This window comes from Lithobates pipiens, unplaced genomic scaffold, assembly GCF_037356315.1.
Source record: "Lithobates pipiens isolate NorthernLeopardFrog02 unplaced genomic scaffold, aLitPip1_a1.2 Scaffold_30, whole genome shotgun sequence".
Classification (NCBI taxonomy): domain Eukaryota; kingdom Metazoa; phylum Chordata; class Amphibia; order Anura; family Ranidae; genus Lithobates; species Lithobates pipiens.
In genome coordinates this window covers 51,205,376-51,228,376 of record NW_027507791.1, presented here as the reverse complement: position 1 = coordinate 51,228,376, position 23,001 = coordinate 51,205,376, and the positions used below count along the sequence as shown (strand labels likewise).

General features: G+C 46.3%; 2 protein-coding genes across 3 annotated transcripts in view; one reads left to right on the top strand and one right to left on the bottom strand.

Moving 5' to 3' along the window:
* Nucleotides 1-840: 840 nt before the first annotated feature.
* Nucleotides 841-5,642, top strand: MRPL24 (mitochondrial ribosomal protein L24; the record flags this gene model as incomplete). Its single annotated transcript, XM_077464207.1, is given in 4 exon segments — nucleotides 841-936; nucleotides 1,956-2,059; nucleotides 2,501-2,631; nucleotides 4,942-5,642. Coding segments are annotated over 4 exon segments (468 nt in total), but the record flags the coding sequence as incomplete, so codon positions are not given.
* A 3,002-nt stretch (nucleotides 5,643-8,644) lies between these two features.
* Nucleotides 8,645-23,001, bottom strand: part of LOC143942803 (uncharacterized) — a 28,032-nt gene continuing 13,675 nt past the window's right edge. The window contains exons 4-7 of one of the 2 annotated variants that reach the window (XM_077464205.1): nucleotides 21,804-21,902; nucleotides 19,302-19,445; nucleotides 19,137-19,202; nucleotides 8,645-15,430 (exon numbers count right to left, since the gene is read on the bottom strand). In XM_077464205.1, the coding sequence (XP_077320331.1) occupies nucleotides 15,344-15,430; nucleotides 19,137-19,202; nucleotides 19,302-19,445; nucleotides 21,804-21,902 (396 nt within the window). In that variant the 3' untranslated portion in view covers nucleotides 8,645-15,343. The remainder of the gene's footprint in view (nucleotides 15,431-19,136; nucleotides 19,203-19,301; nucleotides 19,446-21,803; nucleotides 21,903-23,001) is intronic. The other variant, XM_077464206.1, reaches the window with a different exon arrangement.

Below are 23,001 nucleotides of genomic sequence, written 5' to 3'. Positions count from 1 at the left end.
GTTGTTGTGGTGGTGCTGGGTGGCTTTTGTTGGGGTGGTGGTGCTGGGTGGCTTTTGTTGGGGTGGTGGTGCTGGGTGGCTTTTGTTGGGGTGGTGGTGCTGGGTGGCTTTTGTTGGGGTGGTGGTGCTGGGTGGCTTTTGTTGGGGTGGTGGTGCTGGGTGGCTTTTGTTGGGGTGGTGGTGCTGGGTGGCTTTTGTTGGGGTGGTGGTGCTGGGTGGCTTTTGTTGGGGTGGTGGTGCTGGGCGGTTGTTGTTGGGGTGGTGGTGCTGGGTGGCTTTTGTTGGGGTGGTGGTGCTGGGTGGCTTTTGTTGGGGTGGTGGTGCTGGGTGGCTTTTGTTGGGGTGGTGGTGCTGGGTGGCTTTTGTTGGGGTGGTGGTGCTGGGTGGCTTTTGTTGGGGTGGTGGTGCTGGGTGGCTTTTGTTGGGGTGGTGGTGCTGGGTGGCTTTTGTTGGGGTGGTGGTGCTGGGTGGCTTTTGTTGGGGTGGTGGTGCTGGGTGGCTTTTGTTGGGGTGGTGGTGCTGGGTGGCTTTTGTTGGGGTGGTGGTGCTGGGTGGCTTTTGTTGGGGTGGTGGTGCTGGGTGGCTTTTGTTGGGGTGGTGGTGCTGGGTGGCTTTTGTTGGGGTGGTGGTGCTGGGTGGCTTTTGTTGGGGTGGTGGTGCTGGGCGGCTGTTGTTGGGGTGGTGGTGCTGGACGGCTGTTGTGGTACTAGGTGGTTGTTGTGGTGGTGGTGGTGCTGGGTTGGGTGGTTGTAACTTAATAATGAAACAATTAAAAGGGTAGATATTTTATTGTCCATGAATAAAGCTCTACATTATTTTTGGTTTCTTATTTCCTCCCAGGTTGAAGTCCTCGCAGGTAAGGACACCGGGAAGCAGGGGAAGGTGACACAAGTCATTCGTGCTCGAAACTGGGTGGTGGTGGAAAACCTGAACACAGTAAGTAAGGAGTGTCTGATGTGATCTGATTCTTTAGCCATTTAAAACTTTCACCCCATTCACCATCAGCGGACTAATTTGTTGCCACCATCCCATACAATATATGTGAGAGGGTCCCCCAAGGAGGATTGGGGTTTTAATGGGCAACTGAGTAATGGTACAAAACCAAGTATTGATTTATAACAAATTGTAATTAATTAAATATTATAAAAAGCCAATATCTGCATAGAAACTGTGATTTGACTATTTAAGAACAACATCAGAAGGTACAACAAATACAAATAAATATTGTCTCCTAGGTGTAAATTACACCCGACGCGTTTCAGGAACTTGTCCTTTCCTCAGGAGCGGTTCCTAGTGGAAGACAATGTACATCTATAATAAAACATATAAATCTATATTGACAATCGTATAAGTGGAAACCGCCTCCTCTCTATTGCTGAAATGGCTGACTCTGATTTCACCGCACACTGTGAGCTTCTGACAGTGTGCACTAGAAGCTGCAAGTCATATAGACCCCGCCTTCTCCTATTGATCTTTCACTACGATAGGTGACCCTGCTCATCAATAGGAATCCAAAGATAGTGTGAAAGGGGCCGATGTGCTTCAGCACTCTCATAAATGTGGCAGAACGGCCCGAGGTTTGGCAGATCTGAGCATCATTACTAATATATGACATCATACCAGTCCTTCAGTGTGGTGGCTGCATTAGTTGTCATTTTTCAGGCTTTTATTTTCACAGGTGCTCCTGCCAGTAACACCTTGTCCTAAGGTGACAATGCTTTCTTTATTGTATCTATGGTGAATCAACGTTGTCACCATAGGACAGAACTACAGAACACCTCCCCTTTTCCGTTACATTAGGTGTTTTTTGTAGCCCACAATGAGCAGGAAACATTGTAACTGCTAACACTCAGATTGTTCAGGAAGTTGAGCACTTGAATTTTGGCAGGATCGACAGATATTTTTAGGGTTTACAGACAGAAAAGTTTTTAATCCTTTTTTGATTTTCTTTCCAGCACTACCGTTATGTGGGAAAGTCGGGGGACTATATGGGGATGTATGTGCCGAGTGAGGCCCCTCTCCTGGTAAATCACGTGTCACTAGTGGATCCCACAGACAAGTAAGTTCCCTCTGGGATCATTCCGTACTGTGTGCAGTCCGTTGTCAGAAGACTCGGGGCTCCCGACCGATCTACGTGAACCTGGCGAGGAGGGGGCGATGGCGATGCCGATCTACCTGAACCTGGCAGGCGGGGGAGGGGGGGCATTTTTGATCTACCTGAACCTGGTCTGGGCAAGAAGGGGTAAGAGTGCCCAGCAGGCAAGTGGTTAAAAGGGGGCAGGGAGATTGAGGACTTCATCGGGGGGGGTGGTTAAAGACTCGATGGTGTGGGGGTAGAGATTGAAGACTTGATTGGGGGGGGGGGCGCGGCGGTTGAGATTGAAGACTCGATGGTAAGGGGGGTGGGGGGGATTTAGAACTCGAGAGAGAGAGATAAAAAAAAAAATATATATATATATATATATATATCTCTTCCTACTAACCGGAGCTTGTTCTTCAGGAAACCCACAGAGACAGAATGGAGGTTCACAGAAGAGGGGGAGCGGGTGAGGGTGTCGGTGAGAACTGGCCGGATCATTCCCCGACCCATATTCCAGAGACGAGACGGCATCATCCCAGAGCAGTGGAAAGGTGAGGCCCGTCTGTGTGTGTATAGAAGGAGCGGAGTGGATCCCAAGAACAAAAATGTCAAATATTGCAGCTTCGATATGTCCTTCTGATATGGTGGCTGCATTTTTATTTGTTTTCTTCATTTTTCACCTGGTGATCCTGCCACTAACACACTTCTGTTCTAGGGACACTATGCCGCCCCGCTGTACTGTATATAAGAGGAGCGTTGTAAGCTTAGGACAGAATACCTGATTTTCTATGTTTTATATAAATGCCAAAAATACCCATCGATGGCGCCAGAAACCCAGCGAGCTCCTTCCTGTGCTACAGCAACCTCCCCCGGCACCAGAGACCGGCTGCTGGAAAGTCAATCCCTCGACGGGCCGGGGGATTGGTGGTGGTTGTGGTCTGGTGCAGCAGTGGGTGGGACGCGGGTAGGCAACTTGTCAATAGAATGGTATTGCCGCAAGCTGTTAATCAGCCTGAATCTCACCAGTACTATTAGATCCAGTCCCCGGCCCAGTTCTCCTTCTCCCTCCCCTTTTCCTCCTTCCCTCCCTTTTCCTCCTTCCCTCCCTTTTCCTCCTTCCCTCCCTTTTCCTCCTTCCCTCCCTTTTCCTCCTTCCCTCCCTTTTCCTCCTTCCCTCCCTTTTCCTCCTTCCCTCCCTTTTCCTCCTTCCCTCCCTTTTCCTCCTTCCCCCCCTTCTTCTTCTCCTCCCTCCTTCCCCCCTTCTTCTCCCTCCCTCCTTCCCTCCCTCTCCTTCTTTGTTCCTCCCTCCCTCCCTCTCCTTCTTTGTTCCTTCTCCCTCTCCTTCTTTGTTCCTTCTCCCTCCCTCCCTCTCCTTCCTTCCTCCCCTCCCTCCCTCCCTCTCCTTCCTTCCTCCCTCCTTCCCTCGCCTTCTTCCTCCTTCCTTCCCTCCCTTTCGCATTCTGCCTTCTTCCTCCTTCCCTGCCTCCCTCGCCTTCTCCCTCCTTCCCTGCCTCCCTCGCCTTCTCCCTCCTTCCCTCCCTCCCTCGCCTTCACCCTCCTTCCCTCCCTCCCTCGCCTTCACCCTCCTTCCCTCCCTCCCTCGCCTTCACCCTCCTTCCCTCCCTCCCTCGCCTTCACCCTCCTTCCCTCCCTCCCTCGCCTTCTCCCTCCTTCCCTCCCTCCCTCCCTCGCCTTCTCCCTCGCCTTCTTCCTCCTTCCCTCCCTCGCCTTCTTCCTCCTTCCCTCCCTCCCTCCCTCGCCTTCTTCCTCCTTCCCTCCCTCCTCTCGCCTTCTTCCTCCTTCCCTCCTCTCTCCTTCTTCCTTCAATCCCTCCTCTCTCCTTCTTCCTTCAATCCCTCCCTCGCCTTCTTCCTCCCTCCCTCCCTCGCCTTCTTCCTCCCTCCCTCCCTCCCTCGCCTTCTTCCTCCTTCCCTCCCTCCCTCGCCTTCTTCCTCCTTCCCTCCCTCCCTCGCCTTCTTCCTCCCTCCCTCCCTCCCTCCCTCGCCTTCTTCCTCCTTCCCTCCCTCCCTCGCCTTCTTCCTCCTTCCCTCCCTCCCTCGCCTTCTTCCTCCTTCCCTCCCTCCCTCGCCTTCTTCCTCCTTCCCTCCCTCCCTCGCCTTCTTCCTCCTTCCCTCCCTCCCTCGCCTTCTTCCTCCTTCCCTCCCTCCCTCGCCTTCTTCCTCCTTCCCTCCCTCCCTCGCCTTCTTCCTCCTTCCCTCCCTCCCTCGCCCTCTTCCTCCTTCCCTCCCTCCCTCCCTCGCCTTCTTCCTCCTTCCCTCCCTCGCCTTCTTCCTCCTTCCCTCCCTCGCCTTCTTCCTCCTTCCCTCCCTCCCTCCCTCGCCTTCTTCCTCCTTCCCTCCCTCCCTCCCTCGCCTTCTTCCTCCTTCCCTCCCTCCCTCGCCTTCTTCCTCCTTCCCTCCCTCCCTCGCCTTCTTCCTCCTTCCCTCCCTCCCTCGCCTTCTTCCTCCTTCCCTCCCTCCCTCGCCTTCTTCCTCCTTCCCTCCCTCCCTCCCTCCCTCGCCTTCTTCCTCCTTCCCTCCCTCGCCTTCTTCCTCCTTCCCTCCTCCTTCCTTCAATCCCTCTTCTTCCTTCCTCCCTATCCTTCTTTTTCCTCCCTCCCCCTCCTTTTTTCCTTCCTTCCTCTCTCCCTCCCTCTCCTCCTTTTTCCTCCCTCTCCTTCTTTCCCCCTCCCTTCCTCTCCTTCTTTCCCCCTTCTCCTTGTACTTACCTGAGTTTCCCTTAGCTCTTCTTCACTAGAGGTCTCTATTGTGTCAGTGCACCACAAGAGGCTGCAATACCGCTCACTTTCCACAAGATGTCTCCCCCTCACCATATTTTTTTTTCTTTCTGGTTTTGTCTAGAGGGCCCCAAAGACACCTCTGTGGAAGACGCTTTGGAGAAGACCTACGTCCCATCACTAAAAACCTTTCAGGAGGAGATCCTGGAGAAAATGGGCATTGTAGAGACCAGAAAGCAAAGAAAATCCTTCTGGTATTAATGCCCATGGACAACGTTTTGTCGCTTACTTTGGACTTAAAGCGGAACTTCAGTCATTTTTTTTCAACTTTCCATCTATTAAATCTTCTGCCCTTGTTGTTGTTTTAACTTTGGATAGGAAAACATTTTTTTTTCTGTCAGTAAATACCTTTATACAGCCCACTTCCTGTTTCTTTTCTGGTAAAATGTCTAGGTGTATGACATCATGCACAGCTCTCTCTCTCACAGGAATGGAGGGAGGATGAGTCATAAGAGGGCCAATCAGGGCTGCAGAACTGGGTCTGTGTAAATCCTGGAAGTTAACAGGCAGCAGCTTTAGCTGCCCACAGTTAAAATGGCTGCAGCCAGACTCAGTGGAAAAAGTATTCCCCCACCCAGCTTTGTATTGCATTACAGCCTTTAGTTCAATGTTTTGCATTGTTAATATTTATTTGGAAGGGTGACTGTGCTCTCCTAATTATTGGTTACATAGTGTAATGCGTCCAACAAATGGCAGCCATTGTTTGATAAACCTTTTTAATTTTTATTTTTTACCACAATACAAAAAAATTATTTTGCAATTTTACATTGGGAGAATTTGTCTTTCTTTCCTTCATGCCCGCAGCGGGGCTTCTCAGCTTCTGTCCTCAGCTTGGGCCACCAGGCCATGTTTTCCTTTGCTTTCTACATAGGTGTGTGTAGGTTGAAGGCCGGGGGTTGAAATAATTCGCAGCAATGTAAAGCTGTTTGGCTATCATTTTGGGTGGATGGCCTTCACATCCTTCCCTATAGGTGCCTTTAGCCCCTCTTCTGCATGCTGTGACCACCGTTGTCTACACCAGGGTCCAGGTGGTCCTTTTTGGGCTGCAGTGGTTTGTGTTGCCATGGGGCACATACAGTATCTCACAAAAGTGAGTACACCCCTCCACATTTTTGTAAATATGCTATTATACCTTTTCATGTGACAAGACTGAAGAAATGACACTTGTCTACAATGTAAAGTAGTGAGTGTACAGCTTGTATAACAGTGTAAATTTGCTGTCCCCGCAAAATAACTCAACACACGGCCATTAATGTCTAAACCGCTGGCAACAAAAGTGAGTACACCCCTAAGTGAAAATGTTGCTGGTTCGAATCCCAACCACGACACTACCTGCCTGGAGTTTGCATGTTTTCCCTGTGCCTGCGTGGGTTTCCTCCCACACACCAAAGTCATGCTGGTAGGTTAATTGGCCTCTGTCCAAAATTGGCCCTAGTATATGAATGGGGACCTTGGATTGTGGCTCCTTGAGGGTAGGGATCAGTGTGAGTGTGCAATGTACAGGGACAATTGTAGACACTCACTCAGGTTGAACTGGATGGACTGGTGTCTTTTATTCAACCTTACTATGTAACTGTTCCAATTGGGTTACCCAGAGTACATTACCACGACACATGGTTCGTTCCTTCCTCCGACCCCTATGTAACTGCTGAGTCCTGTAGGGGTTGGAGGAATGAAGGAGAACGTATCCAACACTACCAAAAATGTTGAATGCCAAAGGATTTACAGAGGCTTCAGCCTTAGAATGGAAGGGAGGTTGGACACGGGCCAGGGAAGAGGCGAGTGCACTACCTCTAATCTTACAGGTAGATTAGGGTATATCTTTATAGACCTGATTGAGCTTGCTCGCTAGCCTTTGAAGATGCTCTATCAGTCAAGGTCTAATCAAGTCAAAAGCCCAGTTGTGAATGTCTTTTTAAAATCTAGTACGGTCTCAACAATATACATTTTTAATATTTTGGCATTGGATCAATCTCTTCCTGACCGATTAGACCTTCTCCAAATGTTCATGGGGGGGAATATAGATTACCTAGGGGGTTGTCAGCCCTTCCCTAGAGGTCTGCTATACTGCCAATAGTGAAAAGTATATTTAAAGTCACTAAAAAAATCCTGTTGTCTCCAAACATTTAGCGAGGGCCAGAGCAGACCTCTTGAGAAGGAAATCCTAGGAGATCATGTTTTCACAAAAGCGATTTTTTTTATTTTTTTGGGGCAGACTATCAACAAAGGCTTGTACTTCTGTTTTTTTTTTTGTTTTTTTTGGAGCAATCTGATGGCCCGTACACACGATCAGATTTTCCGCCAACAAATGTTGGATGTGAGCTTATTGGCAGAAGGTCCAACCATGTGTAGGCTCCATCGAACATTTGTTGGCGGACTTTCCAATCTTGTGTACAAAAGTCCACACGTGCTCTCAATCAAGCACAAGCTGGGAGCGCTCGGTCTTGTAAAACTAGCGTTTGTAATGGACATGTCACATGACTATTGAACTTTTACGTTCGTAATTCTTGGGCAACATTTGTGTGACCGTGTGTATGCAAGACAAGTTGGAGCCAACATCCTTCGAACAAAATTCCAGTTTTGTTGTTGGAAAGTCCGATCGTGTGTACGGGGGATAAGTCACAGTTAAAGAGTAACTTTGTTATTTTTTTTTGGTGATAGGTGGTTACAAATACAGTCATTTGGCCCCCCGTGCTCGTCTCCAGGATTTTTCCAGAGCCTCTCCAAGCCTGTGGAACCCCAATCTGTCCATCTATCTTCTACTCTGTTAGCTTTTAGATCAGCCTTTCTCAACCTTTTCAACACAGAGGAACCCTTGAAATAGTTCTCCGGTCTCGGGGAACCCCTGATAAAAATTAGAAATCTACAACTCATGATACATTAGTGTGATGGTCAGTGGGGAGAAGGGTCCTTACACTTGTGGTCATTGGGAAGAATTACCTCCTTACAAATGGCTAAAAAGATCAATGGTGTCAGTGGGAACTTATCTGAGAGGCCGAAATTGCCCAATGCTGAAGTAACCCCTAGCAACCTCTGGAGGAACCCTGGTTTGAGAATCACTGTTTTAGACGATCCCTAAAAAACCTCCTCTTCAGAGAAGCCTAACCTTCCCACACCTAACTATTTTCATTTTGTCCATCTGATCACCCCCTGCAGCTACTACCCTTTGTTCCACTTAACCCTCCCTTCTAGATTGTAAGCTCTAATGAGCAGGGCCCTCTGATCCCTCTTGTATTAAATTGTACTGTCTTCACCGATGTTGTAAAGCGCTGTGCAAACTGTTGGCGCTATATAAATCCTGTATAATAATACAGTAGCTGTTAACTTTTAAAAATAAGGGACTTACCAGTTCCTGGAGTGCAGCTCTCTATTTCTGCAGCCAGTTCTTCTTACCACTGTGGGTCCCCGGCGCCGCCATTTTGTATATGCCGAGGAACCACCACCATGCATGTGCAGGCTCATGCAGCGCTCTGCGAATGGCCCTGTAGCCTCCTAAAACATGAGACGTGTGCCAGAAGGCTGCAGGAAATGGGGCAAGGGATGTCATTCTTTCCAAAGCGAGGATTGCGCAAGTGGGAGATTAAAAATTGGTACTTGCTCCACCCCCTCCCCAAAGAGGAAACCTTTAACTCTGTTACAGGCTGGGGGGGGGGGGGTGGATGCAAATCAGTGGGACTCCACTTTCGGGTGAAGTTCTGCTTTAAGCTCTAAAGGTCCCCCCCCCCCTCCCCCCCCTCACAACCCCCGAAGCAAAAATAAAAGGACACTTTAACAGAACCACCTTTTTATTCATCAATTTAAAGATCTTGTTTTGCTAACCTTCCTAAAAAATTTTACATTGAAATCCACATGGAGTTTTGGCGATTTAACTCGCCTTATTAAAACAAAAGCTACAGGAAAGAAAGAAGTTTTAACTCAAAAAATTATATATACAAGTTTGATTATTTACAAAAGTTAACAACACAAAGAAGAGACGGCTTTGCATTCTGGAAGCCGCGTTCCAATCTGCACTGAGCGCCGCCTGCGATGAATTCCTTCCCGCTGGCTTCGAAAAATTGATTACAGAGCATTCTGGGTAACAAAAGATGCTACCAAAGATAACCCCCTCCTAAAGTTTGTGTGAAGCCAAAACCTTTTTTTTCTTTTTTTAATTTGGATAGAGTTAAGACCTCTGCCAGGTTTTTTCCTTCATTCTATTGGAGGAGATTTTCCATCACTTCCTCCCTTGGAAAAACAAGAACTTTAGAAGAAATCTCTCCACATTGAAGGGAAATCCTCTCTTAGACAGCCATCACCAAAGCAGGTTCCTCTTAAGGCCCCGTTCACAATATCTCGTAGCAGGAACGAGTGTTCCCGCCGTTTTGAAGTGATTTTGTGTGTGGCATAGGGTGAAATTCACTGGAGCGGGGCTGCCCTATGTGCGTTTTGTCTCCTGAAAAGACCCCCCCCCACTCCTTTTTGGTGGACAAGCTTCGCCTGATTTTTATAGGCATGTGCGAAAATCAAGATGGGGTACCATTGAAGCAAAGAAAACAAGTTTTAGCTTTACACACAATTTAAAGTATGGTTACACTTTTGCTACTAAATAAAACCCCCCATCCCCCTAACTTAATCCAACCTAGAATGCCCACATCTCCCCAGTGCCAACTTATCTCTCCGTGGGGGTGGTGGGGTCTACCTCATTGCAGAAACTATGTCCAGTGCTACACAATAACTCCACTATAGATTGAATTGTAGCCATATACCTGCCAAAACGATTGCTAGGAGGACATCTCCGTTCATGTCCATGCTGAGTTACATGTGCGACCAGCAATAGGAACTTTAAAGGCAACCACCACGGAGAGGTAAGAGTGGGTTCTGGGATTTTAGCTTTTTTTTAAGACTTTATTGGTCTTTCTTATGAACATACAATACCAAGGTCAATGCAGCAAATAAACATTTGCATAACACTATCAATGGATCAGAATATATGTCAAATCTGGTTGTATCTGAGGGAGGACGACGAGGAAAGGAAGTGGGTAGGAAGTAGGAGAGAGTAAACCCAAGCTTGACTTTACATGAACTGAGCTATCATGGAGCTTGCATATATCAAGCAAATATACAATGGTGAACCATATTTTAGGCAGATACCAACCAACAAGTACAAGTGGGAAGAATAAAACATGTGACCATTAAACAGGTCCAGTAACATGGTAGTTTAAGCAATATAAGAGTAAAATAGTAGGTGGGCCGGTGAGTTAGCGGTGTCAAATCGCACTCACACAGTTTTAGGAACCAATTTTGGGATGTTGGTTACTTTAAGTGTAGTTCCACCCAAAAGTGGAAGCTCCGCTTATCTGCCTCCTACCCCCCCCTCTGGTGCCACATTTGGCACCTTATTGGGGGGTAGCTACCTCTTTAACATACACACCCACGGCGAATGGGGTGCGACTTTGATGCAGTGCAGGAAACATACACTGTGAACCTGGCCTTAAAGGCTAATTGAGCTCATATCAAGTCTTTAAAGAGGAAGTAAACCCTGATGGGTTTACTTCCTCTTTGATTCCCTGCAAAGGTAAAGCATAGTGGACTACTATGCATCGCATAGTAGTCCATTATGTGTCACTTACCTGACACAGGAGCCAGCGAAGTCACCGCTGTCCCCTGTAGTTCGGAGCCTCCATCTTCTTGGTGGGTCTCGATGCTCCGGCGCTGTCATTCGTCAGAGCCGTGGTGACGTCACTCCCACGCATGCGCACGGGAGCTGCCAATCATGGCATATTGCCGTAGACATCGGTGCCTGTCTTTGAGCAAATATCTCCTAAACTGTGTAGGTTTAGGAGATATTTCTAAAGCCCCATACACACGGTCGGACTTGTACAAACTTTTCCGTGGACTTTTGTACAAAGTGTGTTGTCCACAAGTTTGTATTGCATACACACGGTCGGACTTTTTGACAACAAACACGAACGTGGTGACGTCACAACGTACGGACGCCACTTCAAAAGAGGACGTTCAATGACTCCAGCGCCACCTTTGGTCAACTTCTGTATTGTAGTCTGATCGTTTGCAATGGTTCTGAGCATGCGTGTTTGTACCTTGTACAAAAGTCCGATGCTTTTGCATACACACGGTCGGACTTTGCTCCATCGGACTTCTGTTGTCAAAAAGTTTGTCCGTTCGCAGAGCCAACAAAAGTCCGATGAAAACAGAAAAAGTTTGTCCGATGGAGCGTACACACAGTCGGATGTTGCTCCAAAACAGATAATTTGCATGTTTGTTGTCAAAAAGTCCGACCGTGTGTACGGGCCTTTAGACCTACAGGTAAGCCTTAATCTAGGCTTACCTGTAGGTCAAAGTGGTTTGTAAGGGTTTACAACCACTTTAAAAGTAGAGTTCCACTTGTTTTTAAGTATATTAAAAGTCAGCAGCTACAAAAAGTGTAGCTGCTCACTTAATAACCACCTGTCCCATGGTCCAGCGATATGGCCGCCCGAAGCCTTGCTCCTCTCCCCGGTGCCGTCATAGCAACTATTGGCACGCACTGCGTTCTCCTAGTGGCCAGGCAATCTTCTGATTGTCCCAGAAGATTGTAGAGAGGAAGGGGCCACCTAGGGGGAGAGGAGTCGCCTAGGCAGACAAGCAACGGAAGGAGGAAGCGGGACAGAAATTAACTATTAAAACCAGGTACCCGCTCCCCACTCAAAAATAAATGCCAAATGTGGCATGTAAGGGGCAAGGAATGCTTAAAGCGGACATTCCACTTTTGGGTGAACTGCGCTTTTAGTTGCGATGCTAATCAGATTTCCTGCTAGGCACTAGGGGGAGCATTACATATATTTTTCAATATATAAATATGACTGAAACAGTAAGCAAGCAAGAAAATAAATATGTAAGCCTCATCCAAATTGGTTTTCAGGTAAACCTTTTTACTCCAGAGGAACCCTTGCTAAAAGCGATTCATCAGTGAGAAAAATGCCCCTGAACTTTGGTGGTCGCATTGCCACCCTTAGAAATAGAAAGTTCACATCACTGGTGTGACCAAGTGGTCTTGTTCATGAAACTATGCAGACAACATTAAATGAAAGGTCCATCAGTTAAAGCTCAAGGAACTCCTAGCAACCTAGGAGGGAACCTTAGCGTTCTTACAGAATAGTGGTTGAGAATGGCTGCCCTAGATGAACCCTTGAAATAATTTTCAGGTCTTAGGAAACCTCTCATAAAATCAATTCATTGATGGTCAATGGGAATAATGTACCCTTTACAGACTATTTAGGCACCATCAGATGGGAGGTCAACAACCCAAAGCTCAAAGGAACCCTAGAGTTCCACAGAACCCCGGTTGAGTGCACCAAAGCTTTATTTGAACTAGAATTTATTTGCCAAAAATAGAAATTTGCAATTTCATTGAAAGGAAATCTGCACAGAGAGAACTGCAGGGGGTGCTGACCGATAGATTTCCATTAAAAAGGCAGATTAAGCCCTCTCAAAAAATTTGATATTGCAGGTTAGGCTTAAACACTGTCTATGGGTAAAGTAGCTGCCTGGTGAGGTTTTCCCCTACACTTCCCAGTCCTGGTGATAAGATTTTGGAGGAAGGCAAAAGGATAGGAAATCTCTCCAGAGACCAACACCACTAATTTGTGTGGGGCACTTGGATTGCATTGTGCTTTCCTGTCCACGTGACCCCACCCAACACTAATTTCTTGCCTTGGTGTCCCTGGAATGAAAAGTAGGGCATCTCCAAAATGGAGCCATGAACAGTAAGGTAAAGGCGTTTTCAGCCAGGGTTCTATAGACCCCCTCCATGGTTCCTCCAGTGGTTGCAAAGTATTCCTTGAGCGCTGGGAGCATTGATGGATTGATCTTGTACTTGGCCATCAAGATAAGATGATGCTACACTGACCACCGGTGTAAGGGTGTCCTCCTCCCGCTCACATGCAATATAAAGAAGTACTACACTGACCACCAACAGTGGGGGGGGGGGGTCACTTCTGCACTGACCACCAATCTCTCCACTGATCCTCAGTGAAAGGAGTCACTTCACCGACCACCAATAGATGGGGGCACTTTACATACCTCCGATATAAGGGGACAATTTTCTTACTAACTACCAATGGAAGGTGTCACTTCACTAACCAAAGTAAAGGGCTATTATTAATGGTCACAGTTCCACTTCTCAGTAAGGGTTTTATAGTCCCCTATGGTTCCTCCAGAGGTTGCCAAGTGTTCATGGAGCAGTAGGAGCATTGACAGATTGATCTCCTGTCTTACCATCAAGAGAAGATAATGCTACACTGGCCACCGGTGTAAGGGTGTCCTCCTCCCACTGACATACAATATAAAGAAGTACTACATTAACCATCAGTGGAAGGGGTCACTTCACCAATGAAGGGATCGCTTGACCACCAATGGAGAGGGTCACTTTTCCTCTGACCACTAGCGTAAAGAATCACATCTCCATTGGTCACCAATATATGTTGGCACCTCTTTACTGACTGGCAGTATACAGGGGTACTTTTTTTTTTCCCGACCACCAATGGAAGGAGTCACTTCTCCACTGACCACCAATATATAGAGCCACCTCTTTACTTGTCAGCAAGGGTTTCTCCTATGGTTTCTTCAGAGGTTGCTAAGGGTTCCTGGAGTGGTGGGAGCATTGACAGATTGATCTCCTGTCTTACCATCAAGAGAAGATGATGCTACACTGGCCACCGGTGTAAGGGTGTCCGTCTCCCACTGACATACAATATAAAGAAGTACTAAACTGACCGTCAACGGCGAAAGTCACTTCTCCACTGACCACCAGTGTAAGGAGTCACTTCTCCGCTGACCACCCATATATGGAGCCACCTCTTTACTTGTCAGCAAGGGTTTTATTTTTTTAAATAGACCCCTATAGTTCCTCCAGAGGTTGCTAAGGGTTCCTGGAGTGGTGGGAGCATTGACAGATTGATCTCCTGTCTTATTATACAAGATGATGCTACACTGACCACCGGTGTAAGGGTGTCCGTCTCCCACTGACATACAATATAAAGAAGTACTACATTGACCATGAGTGGAAGGGGTCACTTCTAAAATGACCACTAAAGGAGGGGGCACTTCTCCAATAACCACCAATCTCTCCACTGGAGTCACATCCTCTCACTGACATACAATATAAAGTACTACATCGACCATCAGTGCAAGGGGTCACTTCAATGAAGGGATCATTTGACCACCAATGGAGAGGGTCGCTTTTCCTCTGACCACTAGTGTAAAGAATCACATCTCCACTGACTACCAATATATGTGGTCACCTCTTTACTGACCTTCAATATACAGGAAGTACTTTTTTTTTATTTTATTTTTTTTTTACAGACCACCTATGGAAGGAGTCACTTCATTAACTACCAAAGGTAAAGGGCTATTAATTGCTGTAGTTCCACTTCACCAAAGAGTTTTTGCATGTTCTAGGGGGCAATGATCCGATAAGCAGGATGGCGGTCTAACTGACCCAGCAGGAAAATACCCAAACAGCAGACAGAATTTACAAATATTGATTATTCTTGAGGCTCACATCCGTCTTACAGCAGGGGTTCTGTGCGTCCTGGTTCAGTTTCAGGTCCGATTTCAGCCCAAAGTTTGGTCTGAAGTCAGACCTGAAATGGACCAAAAGACGCACAGCGTTTTTCTGCAAAACACACAGGACATGCTGCGGAGATATGCAATCAGACTCTATAGAGAGCCGGTCAAAATCTCCTGCTATTGCGAATTGTATGCAGAGACATGCATACAAGTCAGGACATCCACCTTCAACCTAGTTCAACAGCAACTATCGTTTTATTGTCTGCAGCTCCCCCTGCAGGTACAACTTGGCATTACACCTCAAACATTGATAATTAAAAAGGGCCCTATCCCATCTTAGTACACCAGAAAGAACGGTGTCCTGGCGTTTTCTTATAAACAGAGCAGGGGGGTGAAAATTCTATTTATTAGATATGGCAACACTCTTAAAAAAAAAATAAAAAAAATAACACTGACATACAATGGTGCCCATGTAGCAGCAGCCCTCAACCTTCACCTTAGAGGGAGACAAAATGGCGCCCTCCATGCTATGTAATCTACAAAGGTCTCATTGTACAACAGCAGCAAGCGACAGGGGGGGGGCGGCTTCGGAGGAGCGCTCTGCACTATTAGTTAGACGTAAAAAGCAGGGGCGAGTCTACAAACGTACGTGAAAAAGTCCCATGTCCCCTCATTCACATATTTTACAGGGAAAACGATTCCTTATCTGTCCCAAGCAGAAAAAAAAAAATTTAAACCCGGCAAATCTGGCACTGCAGAGTCAGAGATAAATCACATTAATATGGAGCAAGAGTTTGCTGTTAAATAACACAAGTGGTGGCGTCGGCCAATCTGTGGAGTCGTTTTGGATTTTCAACCACGGTGGGGAAAAAAACAAAAACAAAAAACAACCACTTGTGTGATCGCTGGAAGTCGCTCCGCTAGAAACCATACTTGGCTTGTGTCTGTCGCCGGCTCATCTTGTTGTCGGACCAAGCGTTCTTCAGTTCCAGCTCCCGCTCTTTGGCCTGAAAAGGAAACGGAATGATATTGAGGAAGCAGCAGATGTAGTTCCAAGTTCCGCTGCAGTAATGTGTGTTATCAGGGAGAATCATCATATACAGGGCTCTGGTGACCAATACCACCCGCTACTATTCCCACCACATTCTTAACCACCAAAGTAAGTTCATAAATGGCATGTTAGGCTGGATTCACACCTATGCATTTTTTGTGCTTTTTGCATTTTGCACTACAGAACGTGTTCCATAGGAAACCATGTTAAATGGACTGTAGTGCAAATCTGCAAAATGCACTAAATCTGCATAGGTGTGAATCCAGCCTCAGACAAGTGTTTAATCCTTTCATGATTAAGCCTATAGGCCCGTACACACGGTCGGACTTTTTGACAACAAACATGCAAATTAGCTGTTTTGGAGCAACATCCGACTGTGTGTACGCTCCATCGGGCAAACTTTTTCTGTTTTCATCGGACTTTTGTTGGCTGTGCGAACGGACAAACTTTCTGGCAACAAAAGTCCGATGGAGCAAAGTCCGACCGTGTGTACACAAAAGCATCGGACTTTTGTACAAGGTACAAACACGCATGCTCAGAACCAATGCAAAAGATCAGACTACAATACAGAAGTTCACCAAAGGTGGCGCTGGAGTCATTGAACGTCCTCTTTTGAAGCGGCGTCAGTACGTTGCGATGTCATTACGTTCGTGTTTGTTGTCAAAAAGTCCGACCGTGTGTATGCAATACAAACTTGTGGACCACGCCCTTTGTACAAAAGTCCACGGAAAAGTTTGTACAAAGTCCGACGATCGGACTTTTTGACAACAAACACGAACGTAGTGACGTCACAACGTACTGACGCCACTTCAAAAGAGGACGTTCAATGACTCCAGCGCCACCTTTGGTCAACTTCTGTATTGTAGTCTGATCTTTTGCATTGGTTCTGAGCATGCATGTTTGTACCTTGTACAAAAGTCCGATGCTTTTGCATACACACGGTCGGACTTTTGTTGCCAGAAAGTTTGTCCGTTCGCACAGCCAACAAAAGTCAGATGAAAACAGAAAAAGTTTGTCCGATGGAGCGTACACGCAGTCGGATGTTGCTCCAAAACAGCTAATTTGCATGTTTGTTGTCAAAAAGTCCGACCGTGTGTACGGGCCTTTAGAGCCCCCAAACACACACCAAAAAAAAAGAAAAAAAAAAAAATCTATCTCTATATACACACACATTAAAATTGTGATTGTTGCAATATTTTCACACGGTATTTGTGCAGCAGTGTTTTAGACTCAACTTTTTGGGAAAAGGGACACTCATGAATTAAAAAAAAAAAACGAAACAGTAAAGTTACCAATTTTTTTTTTTGTATAAATGTGAAAGATGATGTTACGCCAAGTAAATGTATACCAAACATGTCACGCGTTATAATTGCACGCACTCGTGGAATGGTGACAAACTTCGGTACCTAAAAATCTCCATAGGCGACACTTTCATTTTTTTTTTTTTTTTTTTTTTTTACGGTTACCAGGTTAGAGTTACAGAGGTGGTCTAGGGCTAGAATTATTGCTCTCACTCTGACGATTGCGGCAATACCTCACGTGTGTGATTTGAACACCGTTTACATATATGTGGGCGTGACTTCCGTATGCCTTTTCTTTGCTGCTTGAGCTCGCGGGGGCGCTTTAAAAAAAAATTTTTTCTTATTTTATTTATATATTAGATTGTTTTTTTTTGTTTTTTTTTTTTTAATTTTTGATCATTTTTATTGCGGTCACAAGGAATGTAAACATCCCTTGCGACAGCAATAGGTGGTGACAGGTACTCTTTATGGAGGGATCCGGGGGTCTAAAAGACCTCCAATCCCTCCTTTGCACTTCAAAGTATTCAGATCGCCGTTTTTGGCAATTCTGAATACTGTATTTCTTTTTGTTTTTTAAACCCGCGCCATTGGCAGCTGAGTAAACAGAAAGTGACGTAGTTTCCGTGTTCACAACCAGGAGACTGGAACGAAGCCTTTTCCAGTCTGTCACTAGGCGCCAAAAGATATCCGTCGACCGGGTCTCCCGGTGGGACGGGACGAGGAGGAGAGACGCATCGGTTGTTATCCCTGGAAAGCCAATCTCCCGCTCTAAACAGTATCAGGATGATGGCTGCAGCTGCGGGCATCATCCCGGTATAACCCCCAAAAGCCGAGGCCACACATATGAGATATATATATAAAAAAATGTATTAAATATCATAGCAAGGACTCACTTTTATGGGGCTCTCCCCCTGGCACATCACACTGGCAGCACCCTCAGGTGGTTCCCAGGGCTCAGCCGTTTCATCTGTATACCACAGGAAACAGTTTGGCCAGCAAGAGCAGTAGGAAAATGGGATACATCTCTCCCGCAATCCCTCCTGCAACTAATGACCCCTGAAGTGACGTGCATTACACCACTTCAAGGGTTACAGCTGTAATTCCTCAGCAAATGTAGCCAAGGATGCAGCTATTCAAGCATGATCTGTGCTAGAATAGCTGCATTGGAGGGCAGGGGAGACATTGGGGATCTATTACAGTTGTCTCTAAAATGCGGCCCTTTGCTTGCCTTTAGCTGGCCCTTGGGGCAATATTCCTCCCACCAACACCAACAGCCTCATCTTTTATATTTTAACCAAAAATTGGGTAGAATATTGTGTTTGTTTGCAATCGGTTGCACTTTTTCCCCATCCTAGGTGCCCACAACCTCCATGGTGGGTGTCAGGATCAACAGTGGCATTAAATAAGTGCACATTAGTTTACTAATCTCCGTCCCGAGGCATGGAAGGGGAAAGGAGAGGTTTGTTTAAAAATAAGGACTTGAAGATAAAAATCTTTAAAGCGGTTGTATAGTTACATTTTTAACTTTGACCTACAGGTAAGCCTATAATAAGGCTTACCTGTAGGTAAAAAGAATATCTCCTAAATCTAGAAGATATTCCCGTTGCAATGAGCCGCTGACTTCAGCGGCGCATGCGCACTGGGGATTCTCGGCTGAAAGTCCGGCAGACTCCAGACCCTGCCAGGAAGAAAACTCCCGTGTGCATGCGCGGGAGTGACGACATCGCAGCTCCAGCCACTCACAGCGGCGGAGGCGCTATACCTGGCAGAAAAAAAAAAAAGGAAAAAAAAGTATTTTTACACCTGCAAGGGAAAAGGCATAATGAGCTAGTATGCACTGCATTATACATGATTTATATAGCGCATCGCTTTACAATGTATAGGGGGGGGGGGGGGGCAACACACTTACAGTACAATATAAAAGGTACAGGAGGGCGCTGCTCGTAGAGCTTACATTCTAAAGGGAGGAGGTGGTGGTACAAAAGGTAACAGCTGCAGAGAATGATTTGATGGGGGTGGCTACTAGCTCATTATGAAATACTTTCCTTAGAACGAGGCGCCGGCATTTCACTCGGTCCACGCCGAGGAAGCGGACATGTTCCCTCGGCGTGGACCGAGTGAGATGCCAGCGCCTCGTTCTAAGGTAATCATTTCATAATGAGCTAGTATGCAGTGCATACTAGCTCATTATGCCTTTTCCCTTGCAGGTGTAAAAAAAAAAAAAAAAAAAATAATAATAAAAAAAAAAAAAAAGGCAGCGGGCTTACTCCCGCTTTAACTTGTGAATGCCTTGTAAATCACTTACCTGTACAGGTATAAAAAAAAAAAAAAAAAAAGTCAACCTAAAAGTCTATAACTCACCTGGTGGATCAGGTAGGTGATCTGATGTTTCCGCCGTTGCTGTCCGGTTGGCTGATCCCCTTTTTTCTAGATACAGGGAAAAAAAAAAAAAAAAAACACATCAGCAAATCTGTAATGTTTACTCATGCAGTGCTGGCTCTCTTCTCACATCCATGTAGATGTTACCTTGCTGAAGGACTTCATGTTTTTCTCCTCTGTCAGGGACTTTGTCAGCCACTGCTGGTTGCCGCTGAGCTGGTCGTCACCTTTAATCTCTACAAAGTTGATTTCTTCTCTCCCCCGATTCCGCTTTCCTTGTAGACGCTTGAACTGTAATTAATCACAAGGACCCACAATAAGTATCTCCGGAGGTCTCTTTTCCTTACCATTGCTGTCAGACGTTTGAAGCTCAACTCCAGGATCATCCTCGCTTTGCAATATAGGTCATCTTTCAGAATTGCCGCCACACCCGCACTCTTTGTTTTGCTTCTAGTAATGTATAAAGAATGTTTAAATTACCCGAAGAGTCATTTCTTCTCCTCTCCAGTGCCGTTTGAAAAGTCTAGGCCAGAAATGGTGAACCTTGGCACCCCGGATGTTTTGAAACTACATTTCCCATGATGCTCATGCACTCTGCAGTGTATTTGAGCATCATGGGAAATGTAGTTCCAAAACATCTGGGGTGCCAAGGTTCACCAATCACTGGTCTAGGGGCAGCTGGAGAAGTTCTGTTTGCTGCCTATGTCATTTCCTGAAACAACATGTCTGATGATTCTATCCGTCCCACGTAGCTTTATGGCAGTTCCCCTTGTCATAGGGGAGTACTGAGTTCTGATAGCAAGGCTCACAGCCAATAGCTGCCCGATCCTTTTAACCACTCGCCTACCGGGCACTTTCACCCCCTGACCAGGCCAATTTTCATCTTTCAGCGCAGTTGTACTTTGAACGACAGTTGCGTGGTCATGCAACACTGTACCCATAGGAAAGTTTTTTATTGTTTTTTTAGGGCTGTTACTGATTAAAATTTTTGTTGTTCGATTAATCGATTTTCTCAATTAATCGACCAATTAAAACGCACATACAGATCCAAACTACTTTTAGCTGATTTAGCACAGTTTTTATGGCAACGGTTGAAGCCAGACATAGCGGTGCATTGCTAGGACATCGAACAGCCTAACCGTGCCCATAATCGCAGCCTCACGGTGGTAAGTGCCTGGATTACACAGTCTGCGGGCATCTCCCGCTGTGCGTCTCCAAGCGGAGTGTGAAAACTTTGGCCGCGCTGTGATAAAAGTCCCGCCCTCCCCCTAGATCAGCCCGTGTGAGAGACACAGCACACAAGCTGATCTAGGGGGAGGGCAGGACTTCTCACAGCGCGGCCAAAGTTTTCACACTCAGCGGGAGATGCCCGCAGACTGTGTATGGTGTATAGTGGAGGAGGAGGGAGCGGAGCGCTGCAGCCACAGCTTGGCCTAAAGCGGCCTCAGGGCAGAAAATAATTTTGATAAAAAATAAAATAAAAATTTACGATTACAATTTAGAAATTAATCGTTTATTTCCGCAGCCCTATTTTTTTTGCGTTTTTTCTTTTAGTGCCATTTGATCACCACTGGGGTTTTTTTTATTTTTTGCTAAAAAAGAAAAAAAAAAAAAAAAAGTTTTACTTTCTGTTATAAATCTATTTAGCAAATAAGTCATTTTTTTCTCCTTCACTGACGGCACTAATGAGCACTGTCGCAAATGTCCCCCTGGCCCTCTTGCTGGTTACCGACTCTCCTCATGCTGTGACATCGCGTGAGGAAAGGAATGCCAATAACAAGCAAATTTGTTCACATGTCATCAGCCCTTTACCCAAATCTGTGATCGGCTATATCTGAAGGACACAGCGATCGCCCAGCATGCTGGATGCGCACTCCAGCGGAATGTGTGGTTCTGGGAGGATGCCCATGGAGGCCCTCCCAGAACTGGATGATTGCGCTGTAGCCTACGTCTATAGCAGGGATATGCAATTAACGGACCTCCAGCTGTTGAACTACAAGTCCCATGAGGCATAGCAAGACTGACAGCCACAAGCCTGACACCCAGAGGCAGAGGCATTATGGGACTTGTAGTTTTGCAATAGCTGGAGGTCCGCTAATTGCATATCCCTGGTCTATAGAGTGGTCATGAAGCGATTAAATTGGGCTGTTTAGCCCTACCGGTTTTGCAGAGTAAGGCTTGAGCATTTAAAATCATTGACAAGCAGGGCTCGGGAGGTAAACGCGACTGGGTGGGATTCTAGGATTCCGATTCATTTAATCCTGCCTATCGTCTGTGTAGGCAACATACTGCTATCACCTCTGAAGCCTCTAGAATCACAGAAGGAAGTCTAAAGCCGGACATAGATCGAATGTGCAGGCTGCTTGTACTGGAGTCGACTGAGGCCTCCTGGATTTTTTTTTGCATGCAATCACTGCTGGCGACCATAACTGCCAGCAATGATCATTGTGCTCTGCCAGCAGGTAATGCTCCCCGTGAGCAGAACACAATAGCGCTGCGGAAAGAATAACCACTTACTGTGTTGATAGGGAAAGCAAGCAATTTACTTTCCTTCAATTGTGGTTGCAAAAAAAAGTTGCATCACCTTTGGCTCGCCTGATATGGCTCCTGCAGGACAGCTTAAATGTCAAAAATAAATTAAAAAATTACCGCTTCATCATCCATGAAAGAGTCGCCTGTTGGGGAGTCCCGTTGGGGGGCTGAAGACTGCTCCGGCTCCTGATAATACCCGCTACCGTAATAATCCTGCTGTAGGAAAAATAAAAGGAGTTGAACAGAAAATCTGTATATAACAATATCAGCTAAAAACACGACATAAAAACGAGGGCCTTGTACCGAGTGTGCTAGGCTCAAAAACGACACCAGCCTATAAGCTCCCTGCAGATGATCTCTTCCCCATTACTAGCATACATGCTTTGTTCTGCACTGCTTCTCTGTATGGAGGCGGCCACTTTGGTAGACTGTGCTTTGCTTCCTCAGGGAAGCATTGGCCTTCTGAACAAGGGAGGGAGGAAAGAAGGAAGGAAGGAAGGAAGGAAGGAAGGAAGGAAGGAAGGAAGGAAGGAAGGAAGGAAGGAAGGAAGGAAGGAAGGAAGGAAAACAGCAGCAGGGAGATCCTTGCTCTGCAGCTATTCGGGTACATCTTCCTCTCCAGCAAAGAGAACAGTAAGCAGCATAGTAGTGACATCACCAGTGCAATTACATTGCCGGTTGCCGCATCGCTTCTCTCCTGCAGGCAGCTCACACCGCCCTCCGCTCCGAGTGTCATTACAAATGTTAATGACACCCGCAGAACGGTTCACAGATCGCAGTGTGAACTGTGAACTCGCACAGGAAACAGATCGCATGTCTAAAAAACACCCATGGGATCCGATTCCAGTGCAAGTCCCTGCACTTTTTTCTGTGCGAATCCAACCATACAACGGTATGGCTGAACTCGCATCGCTCAGACATCGCACTAGTCTGAACCTCAAGGTGAGTGGTCATTGCACACAGTGGCGGAGCACTTGGATTTAACACTGGATTGCATGAAAACTAATTGTCACTTTTTATTTGGAGAACTATCGCAGCACTTTATTCATCTTTTGTGTGGTTTACACAGCACTGGATTTCAGACGCACAGCCCATTAGGGGGTGACATGAACTGATTACCACATTTAGATTATTGGATATATTACGTTTAAAAAAAAAAAACAAATCTCACAGTCCCATGTTACATTATATTTCCTATGTTACCGATTGTGAGTTTATAAAAGATTTGTTTTCTAATATTTAGCACCACAAAATGTATCATGCATGTGGTGATTCTACAGACATTGACAACATTATCCTTTTATTAGTTCTTTTT